The sequence below is a fragment of the Rana temporaria genome, chromosome 3, assembly GCF_905171775.1.
Source record: "Rana temporaria chromosome 3, aRanTem1.1, whole genome shotgun sequence".
Classification (NCBI taxonomy): domain Eukaryota; kingdom Metazoa; phylum Chordata; class Amphibia; order Anura; family Ranidae; genus Rana; species Rana temporaria.
This window is the reverse complement of record NC_053491.1, coordinates 66564386-66587318: the sequence shown is the minus strand read 5'-3', so window position 1 is coordinate 66587318 and position 22933 is coordinate 66564386. Positions and strand designations below refer to the sequence as shown.

The 22933-nt window shown below is 46.5% G+C and overlaps 1 protein-coding gene across 1 annotated transcript in view; it reads left to right on the top strand.

Annotated features, from left to right (window-relative positions):
* Positions 1-2683: 2683 nt before the first annotated feature.
* MYO5A (myosin VA) overlaps positions 2684-22933 on the top strand; it is a 241964-nt gene continuing 221714 nt past the window's right edge. The window contains exon 1 of the mRNA XM_040342698.1: positions 2684-2998. Within this exon, the coding sequence (XP_040198632.1) occupies positions 2972-2998 (27 nt within the window). The 5' untranslated portion in view covers positions 2684-2971. The remainder of the gene's footprint in view (positions 2999-22933) is intronic.

Genomic DNA, 22933 nt, shown 5'->3' with positions numbered 1-22933 from the left:
AAAACCAGAGCCACCAAGCTGGAGCAGACTGACTGATCCCTGCACGGTGCACCTGAGAGGAGGTCAGTGACAGCGCCGTAAGGCCAGTCTGAGGGGGGGTTCACTGATGTAAGGGGGGAGTGAATACAACAATGTATGGGGGGTTCTGATATAAAGGTTTCCCCCCAATATTAGTACCCCCCCACCTTAGTGTATTCTTCTGCGGAAGGTGGTCTCTCATGTTCCCAGAGTTCCTGGGGTCCCCCTTGATGCTTGACCACTTTTAGCACTTTTAACTGGCATTTGCTTATCCATATATAAATGCCCTATGTGCTTTCATATCTATCTTCTCTATATATAATACACTCTTCAAATGTGCTCTAAAATGTATGGTTTTCCCTTTCATGAACAAGAAAATAATGACATTATGCTGTAGGGCTGGTATAAAAATGCTGTGGGAAACAAAAGGAGTCTTTAGGCTCTAAAAACTGGCAATCCTTAAAACAAGTGTGTCATATGAAATTAAAATGAAAATGAAAAGAGTGGGCCCCAGTGCAGCTGGCAACTTCTGGAGAAAGTGGACAAGTGTTTAGTTTGTTTATAAAAATGCAATGGGGCTGGTATGAATTTTTTTCCAGGGCTGGTTTTTATTCCCAGTCCGGCCCTGCTGGCAGCCCCACGATTCAATCCGCTTCCCCTCTGTTCCTGCTGCTGGACACCGTCAGCTGCGCTCAGCTGCCTCTCTCTGCACGTCGCCGCCGCCGCCACCCGCCTCACAGCCTGTCAAGTCTCACTCTCTGGGCCCGGCTACTACTGGGTGGGGAGCGGAGGAAGATCACTCCGCCAGGGAAGGCAAGGAGATAAGCGGGCAGGCGGCTGGACAGGATTTGAGCCAAGGCAGAAAATGCGCTGAGCTGTATGGGCATGCACCCGAAACTAAAAAAATAGTCCCTCAGTTCCGATCAGCATATGATCATCAGAAAGGGACACAGATAATGGAAAAAATACACCCCTTAAAGCGGGGGTTTACCCTAAAATATCTATATACTGTTATATCCAGCATACTGCTGACATCAACAGTATGCTGGATTTTTTTTTCCGGGCTGTACTTACGTTTTTTAGTTGTTTTCACCCGGCTTCCGGGTTCTCGCTCCCCCGGGGAGTAGGCGTTCCTAAGACGAGGCATAGATGATTGACGTGCGGGTAAAGCGCATCATCGCCTTCCGAAAATATCCGAGGGGGACTCGCCACTTTACGGCACCTGCACAGTCAGCTCTACACGGCAGGCGCCGTATAGCGCCGTAAAGAGCCGAGTCCCTGTCGGATATTTTCGGAAGGCGATGACGCGCTTTACCCGCACGTCAATCGTCTCCTGGGAGGATCAACACTCACTCCCAGGAGACATTGCGCAGAGCTCCCCATCTGGGAAAAGGAGCGACACGCCCACTCCCCGCAAGAAAGAAGACCCGGAAGTGCGGCTGAAGACAGGTAAGTGTACACATTGAAAAAGGCTGCAGATAGGTTAGCAAAAAAGTTAATTTTGAGGGTGAACCTCGGCTTTAAGCTAGAAGGAGCGGCGGAGGGGGGGACGGGGGGGGTAATTTTTTTTTTTTTATACTGCACTTACAGTCTTTGAAATTGCCCCAGCTCCTGTTGAAATCCAATCTGGGGATACAACCGGGACAGACTTGGTCTGGGGACTGTGGGCCTGATCCACAAAAGGATCCTGTCGTATTCCTGTTTCTATCTATGGAACTGATCCACAGAATCAGTTTCTCATAGATAGGCAGAAGATCCGACATGTGTAAGGGACTTACACTGCCGGATCTTAGGATGCAGTACCGCATCCGCCGCTGGGGGCATTTCTCGTCGAAATCCAGCGTCGGGTATGCAAATTAGCACTTACGGAGATCCACGAAGCTTTTACGCTTCGTTTTTTTCTCCGTAAGTATTAGTTTTCTGTCGCAAAATTAGGGCTGCTTTTACAAAGTGTAAAGTTAGTACACCATGTAAAAGTAGACCCTTCTTTCCCGCGACGCTGTCAAATTTTTTTTTACATTTTTTTTTTCCCGCCGCATCTCTTTTTTTCCCCGACGCAACTTTTTTGACCCGGCACGATTCACAAAACTTGGCGTAACGTAATTTTGCGCAATGCATGTCAGGAAAATAACGTCGGGAGCATGCGCAATACGTCCGGCGCGGGAGCGTGCCTAATTTAAATGGGACTCGCCCCATTAGATTAGGAACGCCTTGCGCCGGACGGATTTAAGTTACACCGCTCAAAATTTCTAGGTAAGTGCTTTGTGGATCGGGCACTTAGGTAGAGATTTTGCGGCGGTGTAACTTAAACGGGAAAAATTAAGTTACGCCGGCTTTTTGTGGTTCAGGCCCTGTGTCCTCAATCCTGGGACTTGTCCCCGGAAACCGGGGACATCTGGTCACCCTACCCTATGATGTTGTGCAAAGAAATGCACCCAAAAAGCTAAAAAAAAAAAGAAAAAAAGAATGTTAACGCAACGCGTAGGTGCGAATGTGGTTCTGCCAGCCCATTCCAAATGAAAATCCTATTAAGCCAGCATGTCTACACCAGAAAACATGGACAACCTGAGCCAGACATGACTGAGTGTATAGAAAGCGTTAACAGTGCTCTCCGGCGCCCCCTGGCGGAGATGAGCCGCATGTCCTCCGGTTAGGAGGAGATGGTGTATAGATGGTGAAGAGTGGTGTCAGCCGATGGGAGGCAGAGTGAGCCCAGCAATCCTCCGGAGAAGTGAACAATCACAGCTTCCCCTCCACACATCTCATACCCACAATGCACAGAGACCCGCACCAAAATAGACCTCTGCTCAGGTAACATGGCGATCTGACCGGGACTGAGCACATCACCGGACCGGAAGACTGAGCGGAGACCCGACACCGGCACCGGGGAGGGAGGAGGAGGACACGGCACCGGGGAGGAGGAGGAGGAGGGGGTGTATGTACACCGAGCAGCATGGCAGCATCCGAGCTTTACACAAAGGTAAGGGATGCACAGCATGCATGGATGGATGAATGGATGGGGCATCATGATCATTGTGATCAGCACACAGGACTGTCCTCCAATGGGCAGAACACAGCAATGCCAGGCAAGGACTAGGAATGGAAGCCTGGCATTGTGCTGTCATCACTTGCCCAGGCCATAGATCAGTGCTGCACCCCATAGGATGCCAGGCTGGGAGATCTCTACCAATGGAAGCCTTCCCATTGTTATTGTTCTCAGCACCAGGACTGTCCTCCATTGTCCAGGACATAGGATGCAGGATAAGGGCATCACTAGGAATGGGAGCCTGGCATTGTGCTGTCATCACCTGCCCAGGCCATAGATCATGTCTGCACCCCATAGGATGCCAGGCAGGGAGATCTCCACCAATGAAAGCCTTCCCATTGGGATCTGTGCTGAGGATCCAGGGCTGTCATCTTCTGTCCAGGCCACAGCAATAGGATGGAAGGACGATTACATCACTATGAATGGAAGCCAGGCATTGCTTCTGTCATCATCTGTCCATACATCATTGTAGCCCCCCCCCCCCCATAGGATGCAAGGCTGGGATAGCACTATGAATGGAAGCCAGGCATTGCTTCTGTCATCATCTGTCCATACATCATTGTAGCCCCCCCCCCCCCCATAGGATGCAAGGCTGGGATAGCACTATGAATGGAAGCCAGGCATTGCCTCTGTCATCATCTGTCCATACATCATTGTAGCCCCCCCATAGGATGCAAGGCTGGGATAGCACTATGAATGGCAGCCGGGCATTGCCTCTGTCATCATCTGTCCATACATCATTGTAGCCCCCCCCATAGGATGCAAGGCTGGGATAGCACTATGAATGGAAGGCAGGCATTGCCTCTGTTATCATCTGTCCATACATCATTGTAGCCCCCCCCCCCCCATACGATGCAAGGCTGGGATAGCACTATGAATGGAAGCCAGGCATTGCCTCTGTCATCATCTGCCCATACATCATTGTAGCCCCCCCCATAGGATGCAAGGCTGGGATAGCACTATGAATGGAAGCAGGGCATTGCCTCTGTCATCATCTGTCCATGCATCATTGTAGCCCCCCCCTAGGATGCAAGGCTGGGATAGCACTATGAATGGAAGCCAGGCATTGCCTCTGTCATCATCTGCCCATACATCATTGTAGCCCCCCCCCATAGGATGCAAGGCTGGGATAGCACTATGAATGGAAGCAGGGCATTGCCTCTGTCATCATCTGTCCATGCATCATTGTAGCCCCCCCATAGGATGCAAGGCTGGGATAGCACTATGAATGGAAGCCAGGCATTGCCTCTGTCATCATCTGCCCATACATCATTGTAGCCCCCCCCCATAGGATGCAAGGCTGGGATAGCACTATGAATGGAAGCAGGGCATTGCCTCTGTCATCATCTGTCCATACATCATTGTAGACCCCCCCCCCCCCCCCCCCCCCGTAGGATGCAAGGCTGGGATAGCACCATGAATGGAAGCCAGGCATTGCCTCTGTTATCATCTGTCCCCCCCCCCCTATAGGATGCAAGGCTGGGATAGGACTATGGATAGAAACTGGGCATTACCATTGTGCTGTCTTCCTCTGCCCAGGCCATAGATCATAGCAGCGCCCCATATAAGGCAGGGCTGACATTGCACTATGACGTGCTGAGGATCCAGGGCTGTCATCTTCTGTCCAGGCCATTGCAATAGAATGCTGGGACATCACCATCAATGAAAGCTTTGCGCTGCTATTGCGATCCAGGGCTGTCATATTCTGTCCAGGACATATAGATCATTGTACCCCCAACCCCTCCTCCCCCATATGATGCCAGGGCTGGGACATCACCATCATTAAAAGCCTGATCTGTGCTGATGATCCAGTGCCATCATCTCTTGGAGTCACAGATTGTAGCAGCCCCCCATATGATGCCTGGGATGGGATATCACTATAGATAAATAAAGCCTTGTGTTGCTTTTGTGCTGTGATCCTCTATCCAGGCCACAACCATGTGAGGCTAGGGGTTGAACATCACTATGAATGGAAGCTGATGATCCAGGGTTGTCACCCTCTGTCAGTGCCACGGATCAATGTAGGAGCCCATATGATGCTAAGGCTGGGATATCTCTATCAACGAAGGCCTTACTGTTGTGATACGTGCTGATGATCCGGGTCTGTTATCCTCCTACCAGGCCATAGATCATTGTAGGGGCCTATATGATGCTATCCATGGGACATCTCAATCAGTCCAAGCCTTGCATTGCTGTTATCCTCTGTCCGTAGCACCCAATGCTTGGGGCATCAATATGAAAGAAGCCTTGCATCCCTGTTCTGATCTTTGCTCAGCATCAACGACTGTCATCCTCTATCTAGGCCACATAGATATATGCTGATTATCAAGGACTGTCCTCTGCCCAGGCCGTAGCTCAATGTTGCTCAAAATATAATGCTAGGGTTGGGACATTGCTGTTAATGGAAGGCTAGCCTTCTCATTGTGATATGTGCTGTACATACCAGGCTGTTTACCCCTATCTAGGCCATATAGATCATTACAGCGCCCCATGTGATACCACTATCAATGAAAAGCATTGCATTCCTATTGTGATGTGTACTGATACTATAGGTCATAAATCCCATATGATGCCAGGGATGGGACATGATTATGGATGAAATTCTGTTAAGTGCTAATCATTCAAAGCTGCCATCCATTGTTGTATCCCCCCATATGATGCCAGGGCTGGGATATGACTGTATGAAGCCCTGTGCTGATTATCCAAGGCTGCCATCCTCTGTACAGGCCAAAGATCATTGTGGCCCTCCCCCCATGTATTTCCAGGGCTAGGGTATGACTATGGACGAAGACCTATGTTGTGCCCAGTTCTGATCATCCATGGCTCTCATCCTCTGTATAGGCCATAGATCATTGTAGACCCCTGTATGATGCCAGGGCAGGGGTGTGACTATGGATGAAGCACTATGTTGTGCCAAGTTCTGATCATCCATGGCTCTAATCCTCTGTACAGGCCATAGATCATTGTAGCCCCCTGTATGATGCCAGGGCTGGGGTATGACTACGGATGAAGCCTTATTATGTGCCCAGTTTTGATCATCCATGGCTCTCATCCTCTGTACAGGCCATCGATCATTGTAGCCCCCTGTATGATGCCAGGGCTGGAATATGACTATAAATGAAGCTCTGTGTTGTGCCCTGTTCTGATCATCCATGCCTCTGTACAGACCATAGATCATTGTAGCTCCCTGTATGATGCCAGGGCTGGAATATGACTATAAATGAAGCCATGTGTTGTGCCCTGTTCTGATCATCCATGCCTCTCATCCTCTGTACAGGCCATAGATCATTGTAGCCCCCTGTATGATGCCAGGGCTGGAATATGACTATAAATGAAGCTCTGTGTTGTGCCCTGTTCTGATCATCCATGCCTCTGTACAGGCCATAGATCATTGTAGCCCCCTGTCTGATGCCAGGGCTGGGTTATGACTATAAATTAAGATCGGTGTTGTGCCCTGTTCTGATCATCCATGCCTCTCATCCTCTGTACAGGCCATAGATCATTGTAGCCCCCTGTATGATGCCATGGCTGGGATATGGCTATAAATGAAGCCCTGTGTTGTGCCCTGTTCTGATCATCCATGCCTCTCATCCTCTGTATAGACCACACTGCATCCAGCTCTGTCGTTCCCTCTGGATTTAGCTGCTAAACATCTGCCGCTCCTCTCGGCTCTCCTTAGTGCTTTGTTCTTATGGCTCGGGTCACTATTTTGCCCACCATTAAGGATCGGATGGGTTATTATGAACTCTTGTTAGAAATCATCCCCCCCCCCCCCCCGGGGGTATAGATCTCTTTGTGCTGGTTAATGTGACATTGGATAGCCAGTTTTCCCATTTTGTCCTTGACATGTGCTTATGTTCAGAAAATCCTTCTGTATGCCCTTTGGATCGGAGGAGGATGCGGGTAGAGGCACGCTCTGCAATTATCCGGTTGGGAATAGCGGATTATATTTGTCTTATATAGGACTGAGATGAAGAATTATTTCTTGTGCTTGTAGACAGATTGTAAAAGCCGGATGTGTTATCCGAGGCGGAAAATGTGTTTTCTATAGCAGAGCGGCCTGATGAAATTAAATTATGTAAGTGGAGGGAGTTCAGATGTGACTGCACACTCCCTACTAGATGACAGTGATGGGAGATGGAGGAACATTGATTCAGATACTGTATATGAATGGGACATATGGTACTTTGTTACCTAAATAAAGATAGGTAAGCTGTTTTGTGGGCAAGTCTAAAGCTGGTTCATGCATTACATAGTTGAGAATATATCCGTACAATCAGACTGTATAGTGTATGGTCAAATGAAAATTCAATTAGTTCCCAAAAGCTGTAACATCAACGATGGAGCGTATACAGCGTCTACCTCATCAGTGATGACCTTTCTTCCTAGTGGATCCAAAGGCTCATTTGTTAGGAATGGAGATTCATTTCAGTTGCGGTTAACACAGGTACACTTTAAAATGAATGCACTGCTCCAGTGGCACAAAAAAAAGAGATCTGAGCCCAGGTTCACACTGGGTACGATTTCACATGTCAAATCGCATCTCAAATCGGCGGCATTTGCCGGCAATTGTCGGCAATGGCACTGTCCTAATTGGTGCGACGTCGCATCTGCGGCGCTGCACCGATTTCAAAAAGTAGTTCCTGTACTACTTTTTGCGATTTCGGGCCGCGATTTACATTGAACACTGCACAGATGTCTCTTAAATCGCGGCCGAAATCGCGGCAAAATCGCAGCAGCAAAATCGCGATTTTACCGTGATTTTTAATTCGCAGCAGTGTGAACCTAGCCTAAAACTGATATTCTTTTGATCATTGTATACAAAGGAAATGCAGGCAGGAGATTCATGTCAATATTTTGTTATGACATTGTGGGGTTTATTTACTAAAACTGGCTTGTTCAATTAAAGCAGAGTTCCACCCAAAAGTGGAACTTCCGCTTTTCGGAACCCCCCCCCCCCCCCCCGGGTCACATTTGGCATTTTTCAGCGGGGAGGGGGGTGCAGATACCTGTATAAAACAGGTATTTGCACCACTTTCGGGTTTTGACTCCTGCAGGAGTCACGCCCCTTCGCGTCACCCCCCCCCGCTGTCTTCTGGGAAACAGTGTTCCCAGGAGACAGCGGGAACCAGTGACGGCGCGTGGTGCTCTAGCGCATGCGCAGTAGGGAACCAGTCAGTGAAGCCGCAAGGCTCGTCCTCGTCTGCCGACTTTGCAGGCGTGCTGGACAGGTAAGTGTTCATTTTTTAAAAGTCAGCAGCTGCAGTATTTGTAGCTGCTGGCTTTTAAAAAAAATTCGGGGGGGCCTCCGCTTTAAGGTTTGACAGAAAAAAAACTTGATTGGTTTCAATGCAGAGCTGCACCAGATTTTGCACTCTATAGTTTTAGTAAATCGACCCCAATATGTTTTCATATACTGTAAATTCATAAGCAGAGAATGTGGACGGGTGTATGTAGTCTAGGATCACATCTAGGTTCACCCGGAAATGTTAATTTTTAACCTTAGATTCATGCTCATTTTGTCTAGGGGAATCGGGTAGTTTTTTTAAAATTGAAGCTGTACTTACCGTTTTAGAGAGCGATCTTCTCCGCCGCTTCCGGGTATGGGCTGCGGGACTGGGCGTTCCTATTTTGATTGACAGGCTTCCGACGGTCGCATACATCGCGTCACAATTTTCCGAAAGTAGTCGAACGTCAGTGCGCAGTATAGAGCCGCACCGACGTTCGGCTTCTTTCGGTTACTCGTGACGCGATGGATGCGACCGTCGGAAGCCTGTCGGAAGACTGTCAATCAAAATAGGAACGCCCAGCGGAGAAGATCGCTCTCTAAAACGGTCAGTACGGCTTCGATTTTAAAAAAACTAGCCGATTCCCCTAGACAAAATGAGCATCAATCTAATTTCCGACAACAAATGTGGGATGGCATGCTTTAAAATTTTCCGACAACAAACGTGTGATGTCGGATTTTCCAATCGTGTGTACAGAAGTCCATCGGGAAAAAAATCCAAAGTAAACAGGCATGCTCAGAAGCAATGCTCACCATAGCACAACATTGGCAGAAGTTGCCCAAAGGGTAGCGCTAAACAGGTTAAAAAACATGTTGTTTCGTATTTGTTGGGTGACAATTCTTTGCCGTTTTGTATGCAGTACTAGTTCACGGCCAACGCCCTTCGGACAAAAGTCCTACGCTTTGTCCAATGAAAAATCCGGTCGTATGTACGGGGCTGAACCAGTAAACAGATCCTCTGCTGCGTTGTATAAGAACGGGACACGTCACATTTTGGGAAAATTTACTGGAGCACCCAGAATCTGCTGCAGCTGTGCATAGTAACCAATCCGCTACTGGGAACAGAGCCTAAGCCCTGCTTCACACCAATGCAATTTGTCATGTGATTTGACAGTTCCATATCCAATGACAAGTTGTACCCAATTGCCGGTGATCCGCCGTGCTGGTTCCAGGTATCATGGAAGTTCCAGCGCATGCACGAACTGATGCGCTGAGATGGTTCCAGCTATCGGGAAAGTTCCTTCAAGCACTGCGCAGGTGCAAACTTGCTGACGAAAATCCCCGAACGGCGGCCGGCATCCAGGGCGACGTGGACTTCGAGGAAAGTGGCCAGTCGGCCTCACGTCCTCGCTGCGCTCGGACGGCTCGCTTCGCTCGCTCGGCCTCCTGGCTCTTTTTTTAACATCCTCCAATCCACTGGGATGTTAAAGAATGAGCCTGGATGCCGGGCGAGGTTCGGAGATTTCCGTCGGAAAAGTTTGCGCCTGCGCAGTCAGTGAAGGAACTTCCCCCATAGGGGAACATTGAGGACAAGTCACCGGCAAGGGAACCCTTCAAATCGCTGCGACTCATGAAAGGTTGCTGCACTACTTTACGATTTTCTCTGTTGAGTGACTTCACAAGCCACAATGAAATCGAAGGTGTAATCGCACTAATATGCAGCTTTGAAATCACGCTGAAGTAGAATGATTTCAAAGCTGCACTGGTGTGAACCAAGGCTTATTATCAAAGCTTATTTTAACAAACTGAAGTTAGAAGCTGATTGGTTACCATGCACAGCTGCACCAGATTCTGTGTGCTCCAGTTTTAGCAAATCTCTGTGTCTATTCCAATTTTTCCCTCAGGCCGGAATCACACTAGTGCGTTGCTTTTTTGAGCTGCGTTGTCGTTGCAGATTTCTCTAGAGGGTGTTCTGCAGATCAACTGCGGTTTAGCTGCAGATCAGGTGCGAATTTGGAGACCTGGGAGAACTTCCGGGTGAGAGGAGAGTGGGGGAGAATTGTATTGAGCTGAATGAGAGAAACTCCTGCAGAGAACTGAACACATGTGCGAATTAGATGCGTACCCATAGAAGATAATGGGACTGAATTCGCACCTGAGCCGCACCGCAAGACATAAAAACCGCATGCGGTTTGGAGGCAATACGCAGTGCGAATGCATCGCACATATGTGAACCAGCCTCATTGAAAACAATGTATTTTGAAATGTCCTGCGAATTAGATGCGGTTTAAACCGCACTCAATTCGCATAGGTGTGAACCTAGCCTCAATCTTCTGGTGGAGGATAAACGGACCCATGCATTCTTGTTTGGTTGGCCAACTAGCATCTGTTTGCATCTGATCTGTTCTGTTTGGGTATGCAAAAATGGAGGAGGATACAAACCTTTTTCCATTCGTTTTTTTCAACCCTAATGCACGGTCGTTTTTCGGCATGAAAAAAAACAACATTTGTCAGCATGTCCAAAAAACGACGTTTTTCCAACTTCATCATTAAAAACGATGTTGCCCACACACCATCGTTTAAAAAAAATGATGAACAAAGCGCGGTGACGTACAACACGTACGACGGCACTCTGAAGGGGAAGGTCTATTCGCCTTTGGGCTGCTTTTAGCTGATTCCTTGTTAGTAAAAGACGATTTGCGCTTTTTTGTCTGTTACAGCGTGATGAATGTGCTTACTCCATTATGAATGGTAGTTTTACCTGAACGAGCGCTCCCGTCTCATAACTCGCTTCTGGGCATGCACGGGTTTAAAACGTTGTTTTAGCCCACACATGATCATTTTGTACAACACGAAAAAAGACATTTTAAAAAACGACATTAAAAAATGCAGCATGTTCGAATTTTTTTTTGTCGTTTTTCAGAAGCCGAAAAACGATGTGAAGCCCACACACACGATGATTTTAAATGACGTTTTTTAAAAAAAAGTATTTATTTTTTTAATGACGAAAAACGACCGTGTGTACGCCGCATAAGGCTGGGTACGAAAGCGGTCGGTTTGGCAGGAACCAGGCGATTTTTGGCCGGTGTGTACAACTCCCTGTCTGACAGAAGCCATTTGTAAGAAAACCAACATCCAGTCAGAGCTGGCTGACAATGGCTGCCAGTGGTGATCAGCGTGTTCTGGCGGGGCTACAGTCCACCTGTTACAATACAAAAGCTCAGTGGGGAGATCGCTGCACTAACATCATTTGGGTTGAATGAAAAAAAACTGTGTGTACCCAGTATTAACAGGCAGTGGTTGGATGTAAATGGAGGCACATCTGTTTACATCTGCCCATCAATAAAGATAAATTACATTCTGTCTGGATCTGTATAAAAAACAGACAGATAGAATGCTCATCTGAAAGGGGTCCAAGTAGTTTGCTGGAAGCTGTTGGTGTAAAGCTGACCACACATTATTATTATTATTATTATTATTATACAGGATTTATATAGCGCCAACAGTTTTGCGCAGCACTTTACATCAGAGAAGACCGTACAGTCACACATATTACAATGTGATGGTACAACCACCAACTATGTAGGGTTTTGGGCCTGCCTGAATAATATAAGGGTCATGTGCACGGGTGTAAAGTTTACTGTGTTCAGATGTATACAAACTATGACTAAAGTTGAATAATGCCCTTGACGTAGGTGTAGGCCATTTACGTACCTTATGAAGTTTGACTGGAAAGTACATAGGATGTTGCTAAGTGAGGCCTAGCTATTACTGTTGGGTTTCCTTGCATCCAATTTGCATGACAGGAGATTGTGAGCGCCTCTCTATGGAGCTGGTTCACACATCTCCAGGGTGGCTGCAGAGCGAATTGCTCAGGGGTCATGTGCGTCTTTGGCTTAGTTTTAGGTCCAAATTTTGGCAAAAATTCAGGCTTGAAAGGGAGGACAGGGACACACCAGACCCCTGCTGTCAGATGCACCAGACTGCAGTGTAAAACCTAGTCTAAAAGCTAGGCCTCTCTTACACACGATCCGAATATTGTACAACAGATCGTACAACTTTTTTTCGCTTAATAGTCGCAAGTAGAAATTTAATAGGGTAATAAAGTCACAAATTCTCGTACGTCAGAAAAAAAAAATCGGAAGCGATGTCATGTGTTGTAATGTATTTGTATTGTATTTTAGGATGACAACTATACTGACTAAACGAAAATCTTATAATCTTGTATCGTACGAGGAAAATTTTCGTGCTGGTCCGATCGAATAATATCGGATGAACTGTTGTGATCGGCTCTCGAAAGTAGTGTACACGCAATCTGAAAATCTCATACGATTCTTCCTCGGACGAACGTTTTTCATCCGATATTCGGATCGTGTGTATGGGCTATTGGCAACATCCTGAGAGTATTCCAGTCAGGCTTCATGAGGTACATAAATGGCCTACAGCTATAGAAAGGACATTATTCAACTTTGATCAAAGCTGTGCATTTTGTTTTCATCTACAGACATCCCTATTCTGCATAGGTAGTTTTTTTTTTTGTGAAGGTAAACAAATCCTTTTAAGTGAAACTGCGGCTTAAAGAGGAAGTAAAAAAATAAAAACCCCTGCAAGACAAAGACATTCTAGATCATTATGAATTACTTACCTAAGAACGAAGCCCCCGCAGCGGTCCTCGGTCACCTCCCCTATTGCCGCCATGATACCCGGAGTGACTTTCCGGGTATCGCTGCTCCAGCGCTGTGACTAGCCTGAGCAGTGATGACGTCACTCCAGCGCAATGCGCGCGGGAGCCAGCAGTTACGGCATGATCGCCTTCACTAGCGGCATGCTCAGTGCGCCTGCGCCGTTGTCTACGGCGTGCATGCGCTGTAGACATCGGTGCCGTCTTTCTTGCAAATATCTCCTTAACCGTGTAGGTTAAGGAGATATTTCTTGGACCTACAGGTAAGCCTTAATCTAGGCTTACATGCAAGTCAAAGTGGTCCCCCCCCCCCTACGGTGACACCTTTCCCACTTCTGGGAGTCCAGGCCTCAGCCTGTGATGTCAGCGCAGGGCTCCCTCCTCTCTCCACCGGCCGCTGGGCCAGTAGGAGAGAGGAACGTAGCCTCGCACATGCGCAGTAGGGTTCCTGGCGTGAAGCCGAAAGGCTACACTGCCGGGTACCCTTACCCGCAACGGCGGCAGAAGCACCCGACAGCTGATGAAAGCATCAGCTGGGGGTGCCGACATCGCTGGACTCCAGGACAGGTAAGTGTCCTATTATTAAAAGCCAGCAGCTGCGGTATGAGTAGCTGCTGTTTTTTATTCATTTTTAATTTTTTTGGGCAGCGCACCGCTTTAACTGTCTTTTTACTAAGCCCCAGAACCACGAGTAGAAACTGAAGCTGGCCATACATGGTTAGTTTTAGGGGGTTCATTTCATTCAGTCATCAGGCAACACAAATGAGGTAAATGGAGGACATTGTATTTTTACAGCACCTTCCTGTCATAGTACACTGAGAAACAGATTGTGGAAAACTTTCCAGCGTGACACTTTCAACAAAAGTTGATCAAACAATTAACTTTTGAATGAAATACCATACACTGATCGAAATTCATATGGTCTCTGCTGAACCAGCTTAAAGGGTAAAAAATTAGCAAATAAAGAAAAAATAATATAGCGTATACAATTGTGACACAAATCATATTATAATTGAGTGTTATTAAAAATGTATCTTTTCTTTTCAATCTGCAGCTGCTGTAATTTTCTGAAAATGCAATGCAATATGGCTACCTGGAGGTGTTCTGTACACACAATGGGCCGGATTCAGATAGATTAGCGGATCTTTAGATCCGCGTAATCTATCTGATTTACGATCCGCCGGCGCAATTTTGCGAGGCTAGTGCATGATTCATAAAGCACTTACCTCGCAAACTGCACCGTCGGATCCTAACTCCCCCCGGCGGAATGCAAATTCCGCGGCTAGGGGGAGTGTACAATTTAAATCAGGCGCGTTCCCGCGCCGATTTAACTGCGTATGCGCCGGGGCGAAAAAGCCCAGTGCGCATGCTCCAAATGACATCGCTACGACGTCATTGTTTGCGGCGGGTACGTCGTTTGCGGCCATCGGTATTCCCGATCGCGGTACGCAAACGACGTAGAAAATTTAAAAATCGGCGCGGGAACGTCGGCCATACTTAACATTAGCTACCCCTCATAGAAGCAGGGGTAGCTATCCGCCGGAAAAACCCGAACGCAAACGACGTAGAAAACGAGCGGCGGGCGGGCGTACGGACGTGAATCGGCGGTTTTCCTCATTTGCATATGCGACGGGTAAAAAATCGCGACGACACCTAGTGGCCGGCGGGAGATTACAGCCTAAAATTCGACTGGTGTAAGTCACTTACACCAGTCGGATCCAAGGGAGATCTATGCGGGAGATCTACGCCGGCGTATCTATTGATGAATCTGCCCCAATGTGTACTGACTACTCCCCAGAAACATAATTTCCTGCTTGTGTGATTGGCTCACCAAATTTCTCAGAAATTTTCACTAAGATACAAGTCAGATTTTAGGCATCCCCCACAACAAAAATCACATTTTTGGTGAGATACTTACAATAGAATATCACGTCTAAAAGGATGCAGGCCCAGCAGTTTTGCTCATTGGAGCCCTGCGGGTGATCAGCTGGTTGATAATTATGAAACCACTCCCATTAGATTCACTTATCCACATGAGCACAGACAAACGCACAGGGATTTCTTCAAAATAACAAAAGGTAGGAATCTGCTACAAAGTTTGTTAAAATCCTTGCAAAGTACATATATCATCCAAGGGGGGAATGTTTATTTCTCAACAAAAGTGGAGTTACTCTTTAAGCCCAACTTGATTGGGAGTGGTTTTTTTCACGTCTATAGCATGTCTTAGTTGTATATATAGTTGCTGCATTCTTGAGGCGATATGACCTTTCTATTTCATTGGTGTTATTACAGCCGGTTGACATTGTTAATGACTCAAGCAGAGAGCTATGTGGGTGCCTGCTCTTATCTCTTGTATTTACATATCTTTCAGCTGAATCAGTCAGGTCAGCGAGGCTTTTTGTTTTTTTGGTTTGATGTATGCAGTGCAATGGCCAACCAATGCTTTGTTTTCTCTGTCGTCAGCCTTCATACATGAGTCCCAATGGCTGTTGTTACTCCTATGAAAACAAAACCTAGCAACCAATCAAATACTTGCTTTCACTTTCTGTCCTGCATGAGAAGCATAACAGCTAGAATGCGCATTTCCTACACCGCGCTCAAAACACACTGGGTGTGCAACCCGCTGCAGGTGTCAATATAATCCGACACCCCAAACGCAGCGCGTTTTCCCAAACCAAATCGCAGGATACCGTAGTACCAGTGATCCAGTGCAGTACATTTTTGAAAGTAGTCCATGATGTACTTCTTTTTCTGCGGTCCAGTGCGATTTTTCAGCCCATTTAAATAGGCTGAAAATCGCACTGCACTAAGTCGCACAGGAACGGGGTCTGCGTTTCTGTGAGATTCCGATGTGAACCAGCCCTCGGGCTGGAAATGAGGGAATTTTTTTTTTTTTTTTAACTGCATGGGGATGCACTGGTGTTCCATTTATCCCTGTCTATTGGAATGCAGAGGTTGCACAGACACAGCCGATGGCTCCCAATCTGACATCCGTGTGGGTTCTGGCATACGGCCTTGGAGGGGCCGTGCACCCATACCCACACGGTTGTCAAATTGGCAACAGCAGTTGTGTCCATACAGTAGGGTGACCAGACATCCCCGGTTTCCGGGGACAGTCCCCAGATTGAGGTCACTGTCCCCGGACCAAGTTTGTCCCCGGATTGGATTTGAACAGGGGCTGGGGCAATTTCAAGGACAGTCAGTGCAGAATTAAAAGACATTTCTGAATTGCACCCTCTGCTCTGCCGCTCCTTCTAGCTTGGGGGGGATTTTTTTTCCCATTATCTGTGCCCTTTTCTGATGATCATGTGCTGGTCGGAGCAGAGAGAATATTTCTTCAGTTTCGGGTGCATGCCCATTCAGCTCCGCTCGTATGCTCTTCTGCCTTGGCTTAAAGGAACACTAAAGGTTGGTTTTTTATTAGATCAATTGATTGCTGTAAGCTAGAGCATTTAAATATCACTTACCTCGTTTTTCCTTTTGACCTTCAAAATACAGTAATCCAGGTTTGAAAATGCCATTTCCTGTCTCTCCTCTTCTTGCTTTCCACCAGCATCTGAGCCGTTTTGCATGGTGGAAAGCAGAATGTGCTCACCCCCTCCCTATGACTACAGCCCTGTGTGAAGATGCTCTCTTATCCCTCACAGGCAGGGAGGCTAAGCCTAATGGGAACTGTAGTTCCCATTAGGCCGTGATGTAGCAAGAATGAATGCACACCGCAAACCAGGAAGTCAGTGAGAATAATGATTCAGGAGTGCTGGAGGTGAATAAAACAGCTCGATTTCAACAGGTATCAAACTAGTTAAAGTAAAAAGTAATGTTTTGCATTATATCAGCTACTGTCAGACTTTAATTTAAGAGGAAAATATTTTTGTCTTTACAACCCCTTTAAGTCCCGGCCAGCCGCCTGCCTTCTTATCTCCTTGCCTTCCCTGGTGGAGTGATCTTCCTCCGCTCCCATCCAGTAGTAGACTTGACAGGCTGTGAGGTGGACGGCGATGGCAACGGACAGAGAGTCGCTGATTGCCACCATTACTAGTAAAAAAATAAATATGTCTAACTGTTAGATTTTATGAGCTGAAGGCCTAACATATTGGCCCCAAAAAATCGGTATCATATATCGGCCATCGGCCGCCGCAATTTCTAAATATCGGCATCGGCCAGAGAAAAACCCATATCTGTCAAACTCTTCGGAGGCGCTGAATTAATGGGCAGGGGCACTTTAGGAGCGGTATGAGCAGCTGTACCAGTGACCGGCACTCTTTAAAGCCGGAGGTTCACCCAAAATGGAACCTCCGCTTTTCGGAACCCTCCCCCCTTTCGGTGTCACATTTGGCACCTTTCAGGGGGGAGGGGGTGCAGATACCTGTATAAAACAGATACACTGAGGCGAGCAAGTTCGCTGGCAGGACGTTAAAAAAAGGAGCATCTTTTGAGCGGTGTATACCGCTCCTCCAGCGCTCCTGCTCATTGAAATTAATGGGCACCACTGCCGAAGCGCCTGCAAAGCGCTTCTGCAGTGGCACTACACAGGAGCATTTAACCCCTTCATCGGCCGCTAGCTGTAATATAAGTGCCCCGCTAGCAGCCGAATAGCGCCACTAGATTGACGGTAAAGCGCCGCTAAAGCTAGCAGCGTTTTACCGTCAACACCTGCCCGCTCCAGTGTGAAAGCAGCGGAGTTCTGCGGGAAAAAATTATATTAAAAGTCATCGGCTACAAATACTACAGCTGTTGACTTTTAATATAAGGACACTTACCTGTCCTGGGCGCCCGTGATGTCGGCACCCAAAGCCGATCTCTCCCTCAGCTCTCGGGTGCTGCCGCCGCCATCTTCAGTAAGGGAATTGGCCATGCAGCTTCACTTCCTGGTTCCCTACTGCGCATGCGTGAGTCACGCTGTGCAATCCCACTGGTCCCTGCTGTCTTCTGGGACCTGTGCGTCTCCCAGATGAAAGGAAGGGGGAAGGGAGTAGGCGCCAGACGTGGCGTGGGTCACCACAGTCACTGCGGTGATCTATGCCCGGAAGAGGGAGCAAATGTCTCGATTACAAAGGTATCTGCTCCCTCCTCCCACCTGAAAGGTGCCAAATATGACACCGGAGGGGGGAGGATTACGAAAAGTGAAAGTTCCATTTTTGGGTGGAACTCCGCTTTAAGTAATAAGTGATACAGAAAATTTCTTAAATTTAAACATTTATTTTAAACACAACAAGCCTCCAATCAGTGCACTTGTATGTATTTTTTAGATTAACAATAAATACATAAATATATATATCTCTCTTAAATACACAAAAACAGGTAATCCAAAACTTGTGGACGAAAAAAAAATGGGCTAACTTTACTGTTTGTTTATTTTTATCTTTTCATTCATTAAAGTGTATTTTTTTCCCCCCAAAAAATGCATTTGAAAGAATGCTGCGCAAATACCGTGTGACATAAAAATATTGCAACAGTCGCTTTTTTATTCCCTAGGGTCTCTGCTAAAAAAAATATGTAATGTTTGGGGGTTCTAAGTAATTTTCTAGCAGAAAATACAGGATTTTTACTTGTAAGCAACAAGTGTCAAAAATAAGGGTCCTTTCACACTAGCGGACCGTTCGTCCGTTCATTACAAGTCCGTTAACGGACTTGTAATGAATCCCTATGGGATCGCGTCCGTTAGCGGATGGAGCATCCGCTAGCGTCCGCGTACGTCGGGATCCGCTTTTGCGAACGGAAGAAACCCTATTTTTCTTCTGTTCGGCGGAACGGATCGGATGCAGACGGACAGACGGTCCGTCTGCATCCGATTCCCCATAGGGGAGAGCGGAGCAGAGACAGGGCGGTCTCTGCACTGTGTGCGGGGACCGCCCTATCCGCCGACAGCTCAGCGGGGATGACGGAGGATCCCCGCTGAGCTTTGGCGGACACACGGAGCGGACACAGAAACGGTCTGCTCCGTGTGAAAGGACCCTAAGTCTTTAAATGGTTAAACTGAGATCTCCTACAAACAGAGTTCAGCCCTTTGAAGTTTAAAGGGTCACTAAAGGAAAAAAATTTTTTAGCTGAAATGACTGTTTACAGGGCATAGAGACATAATAGTTAACTGATTCCTTTTAAAAATGATTAAAAATAGATAAAAAAAACAATCATATAATGTGCCTGCAGTGTAGTTTCGTTTTTGCTGTTGTTTGCTGGTTCTCTGATGTACAGAGAGCCACTAGAGGGCAGTCAGCCAATAGAGAGCAGTGATACTTTGTCTAAAACTCCTCAGCACCAATCCAGTTTCGTTTTACACACAGCTCCTTGATTAGTGACCACCGTGAGAAATCTCCCAGTACTGTGGTTATCAGGAAAAAGGCAACCAGGAAGTGTCCAGAACAGAGAGGATTTACAGCAACATGAAAGCAAAAACGAACAATGAGCACATGAAACCAGGACTGCAGCAAGGTAAAGGAAGCTATTTAGCTAAAAAAAAAAATTCCTTTAGTGACCCTTTAAACATTGTATCTCTTTTCTCAAACTTGGCAGGCTGCCCAGATAGGAGAGAAGTTATAGAAGTTATTTGAAAGTCGCGCTGAAGTTTTAAATCGTCTTTTTTTCCAGCACAATCGGCCGATGCCGATTAATAAAAAAAATGCCAAATATCGGCCGATATATCGGTCAACCTCTAGTTAAAAGCACTCCGCTAGCGGCCAAAAACACTGCTCCTAAAGCGCCTTGAAGATGCTGCTTGCAAGACTTTATTTAGCGTCCTGCCAGCGCACCGCTCCTGTTTGAAAGCACTCAGGCTTTCACATTGGAGTGACAGAAGAGGCGCTATTTTTAGCGCTGTAGCGCCTGTAAAGCGCCTCAGTGTGAAATAGGGCCGAAACAACTAATCGATTGATCGACAACTAATCGATTATGAAATTAATCGATTACAATTTTCGTAATCGATTAATCAGCCAGTAACATAATGGGGTTAAAAAAACTTAAATTAGCCCTTTGTAGTACAAAAAAGCAAATCGCTACTGTAAATATTACTTTCACTGTCCCACAGTAAATACAAATTAACCCCTTACAATAGCGATTATTTGCTCTTTTTGTACCTATTTTTGTTTTTTTAACCCCATTATGTTACTAAACATCTCAGGCCTGGGTTCACACCTCTGTTTTTTGGTGCTTTTTTGCAGAAACACACTACAGTTCATTTACATGTTTTTCTTTGGGACACGGATTTTTTTTCAGCTGCTGCGTATTTGGAAAGGGCAAGGACTTTTTAACACAAAACAGTGCTATTTTGTTTTTTTGGTTCAATATACTTCAATGGAGAAGCTGCAGAAAAGCATGTAATGTGTTTTTGCGGCAATTTGTGTTTTGTAATCTGCCCAAGAACAAATTGGGCCAAAAAAATGTAAACATGCTATATATATATTTTTTTAAGGCTATTATCCGATTAATCGAAACAATAATCGGCCAACTAATCGATTATGAAAATAATCGTTAGTTTCAGCCCTAGTGTGAAAGGGGTCTAAGGGGGGAAGATAAGAAGCCTTTAGGGCCTGTTCACACTGCTGCGAATTCTATTGCGAATTTGATCCGCTGCGATTGCTCAAATTCGCACGTCATTTTACTAACATAGTTTTCCATGAGTGCCGTTCACACCAATGCGTTTGCGAATCTAAGCTGCGTTAAAAAAAGGGTCCTGTGTGAGTTTGAGCCATGTGCGATGCAAATTCAGCTCTACAGACTGGCATTCCCGGAAATTGCGGCCGCGTATACCGGCAAATTTGCGGTAAAATCACGCGATTTTGAAGTCACAGTAGTGTGAACCGGCCCATAGTGCAGAAGTGACCTATTTATATCGCCTCTGTAAAAATAAAAAAAATTCCTTCAAGTTCATGACTTTTTTGTTACACAGGCACCATTTTTTTTTTCAGTTAGTGAAGTCAGTTTACCGGAATGCGGAATTTCTCCTCTGTAAATTTTTAGACAAATACCTTCAGTAAGCCTAGGAGATCTTTGAACATTTTACAGTATAAAGTGGTGCAGATAGCAGTTTTACCAGTTTGCATGAAAATAGTTTCTCGCTCTTTACTAAACTTCATTTCCTTGGGCTTTATATAATTGTCCCTCCAAATTGTGTTTACATTGGCAGTGTATGCTATATATGGGCTGGAATGACATGTATGGGTCTTCTGACAATCTGTGATTTGTGTAGGAAATGGTAAAAGGTGTCCACTAAAGCCATATGGGGGTCTGAAATGCGGGTAAAAATAACATCATTACCCATAGAAACTAATCGGGGGCTTTCTTTCACAAAGATGGACTAATGCCGCGTACACACAACCGTTTTTCATGATGAGAAAAATGCAATTTTTTTAATTGGTCGTTAAAAACGACCGTGTGTAGGCAGGGGCGGACTGACAACTCATGGGGCCCCCGGGCAATAGAAGATTATGGGGCCCCTGGGCTTACAGATGACCACCACGCCAGGAGGCAGTGCAGAGGCAAGGCAGCTAAAATCTCTGGATTTTCACATCAAAAGCATGTCGGTTTCAGACATATCAGGGACAGATGTAAAAAAAACACAGATTTTTACATACTGTCCCTGGTTTTACAGAGCCTGGCAACCCTGATGGGGCCCCCTAATGGCATGGGGCCTTCGGGGCAGTGCCCGAGTCACTCAATGGTCACTCCGCCCCTGTGTGTAGGCTCCAGAGCATTTTTATCGTCGTGAAAAACGGTCGTGTGTAGGCTTTAATGACGGGGAAAAAAACAGGCATGCTCAAAAGCAAGTTATGAGAAGGTAAATTTGCATAATCAGCCCAAAGGGTGGCGCCATTCGAATGGAACTTCCTCTTTATAGTGGCGTCGTGTTGTACGTCACGGCGCTTTTTTTTTAATATTGATCGTGTGTATGCAAGGCAGGCTTGACAAGAATCACGTCAAGAAAAACAGAAAAACGGTCGTGTGTAAGCGGCGTAAGGGCCAGTTCACACCAGATGCAGTTGCGCGTTTTTTTTTTTTTTCTGCACTGAAAATACATGCACAGTGTTTTCCATGTATTCCACACGATGAAGTCAGTTTCTGCACCGTAAATTGACTGAAACTGACTGCACTGGTGTGAACTAGAGCCAGTGGAATACATAGGAAAACACTGCATGCATTTTAAGGGCCAGTTCCCACCACAAAAATACACTCCGGATACGTACCGGATCAGTTTTTGCTTACAGTTCACACCACACACAGTTCCAGTGCGCTTTTGATACAATTTGCTATGTTCCAGTACAGTTCTGTGCAGAAAAAATGCAGCACGCTCTCCCTTTTTTTTTTTTTTTTTCTGCACTGGAAACTGACTGCATGGTGTGAACTAGAGCCATTGGAATACATGGAAAACACTGCATGCATTTTTAGCGCAGAAAAAAATCTGGTGTGAACTAGCACCTGGACCTCTTTCATATTGGATGCGTTTTTCAGGTGCTAAAGGGATAAAAATAGCTTAGTTTGCAGGTAAGTGGCACTTAATGGGCTAGTATTCAATGCTTTTACTTTTGCGGGGGATTAACGAGGAAGTAAAACCCATCACGGTTTACTTCCTCTTTTTAAAGTGGTTGTAAACCCTTACAGAACACTTTAACCACTTAAGGACCGCCTAACGCCGATATGCGTCGGCAGAATGGCACAGCTGGGCACAATCACGTACCTGTGCGTCATTGTTAAATGCCCAGCCATGGGTCGCGGGCTCGCGACCCTGTCCGAAGCGCCGTGACCGCGCCTGTGGGACCCGCGGACCTGATCGCGGCTGGAGTCCTGCAATCGGTCACAGGAACTGAAAAATGGGGAGAGCTGTGTGTAAAACACACCTTCCCCATTCTTCACTGTGACGCTGTCATTGATCGTGTGTTCCCTGATATAGGGAAAGGCGATCAATGACGTCACATGTCCAGCCCCGCCCCCCTACAGTTAGAAACACATATGAGGTCACACTTAACCC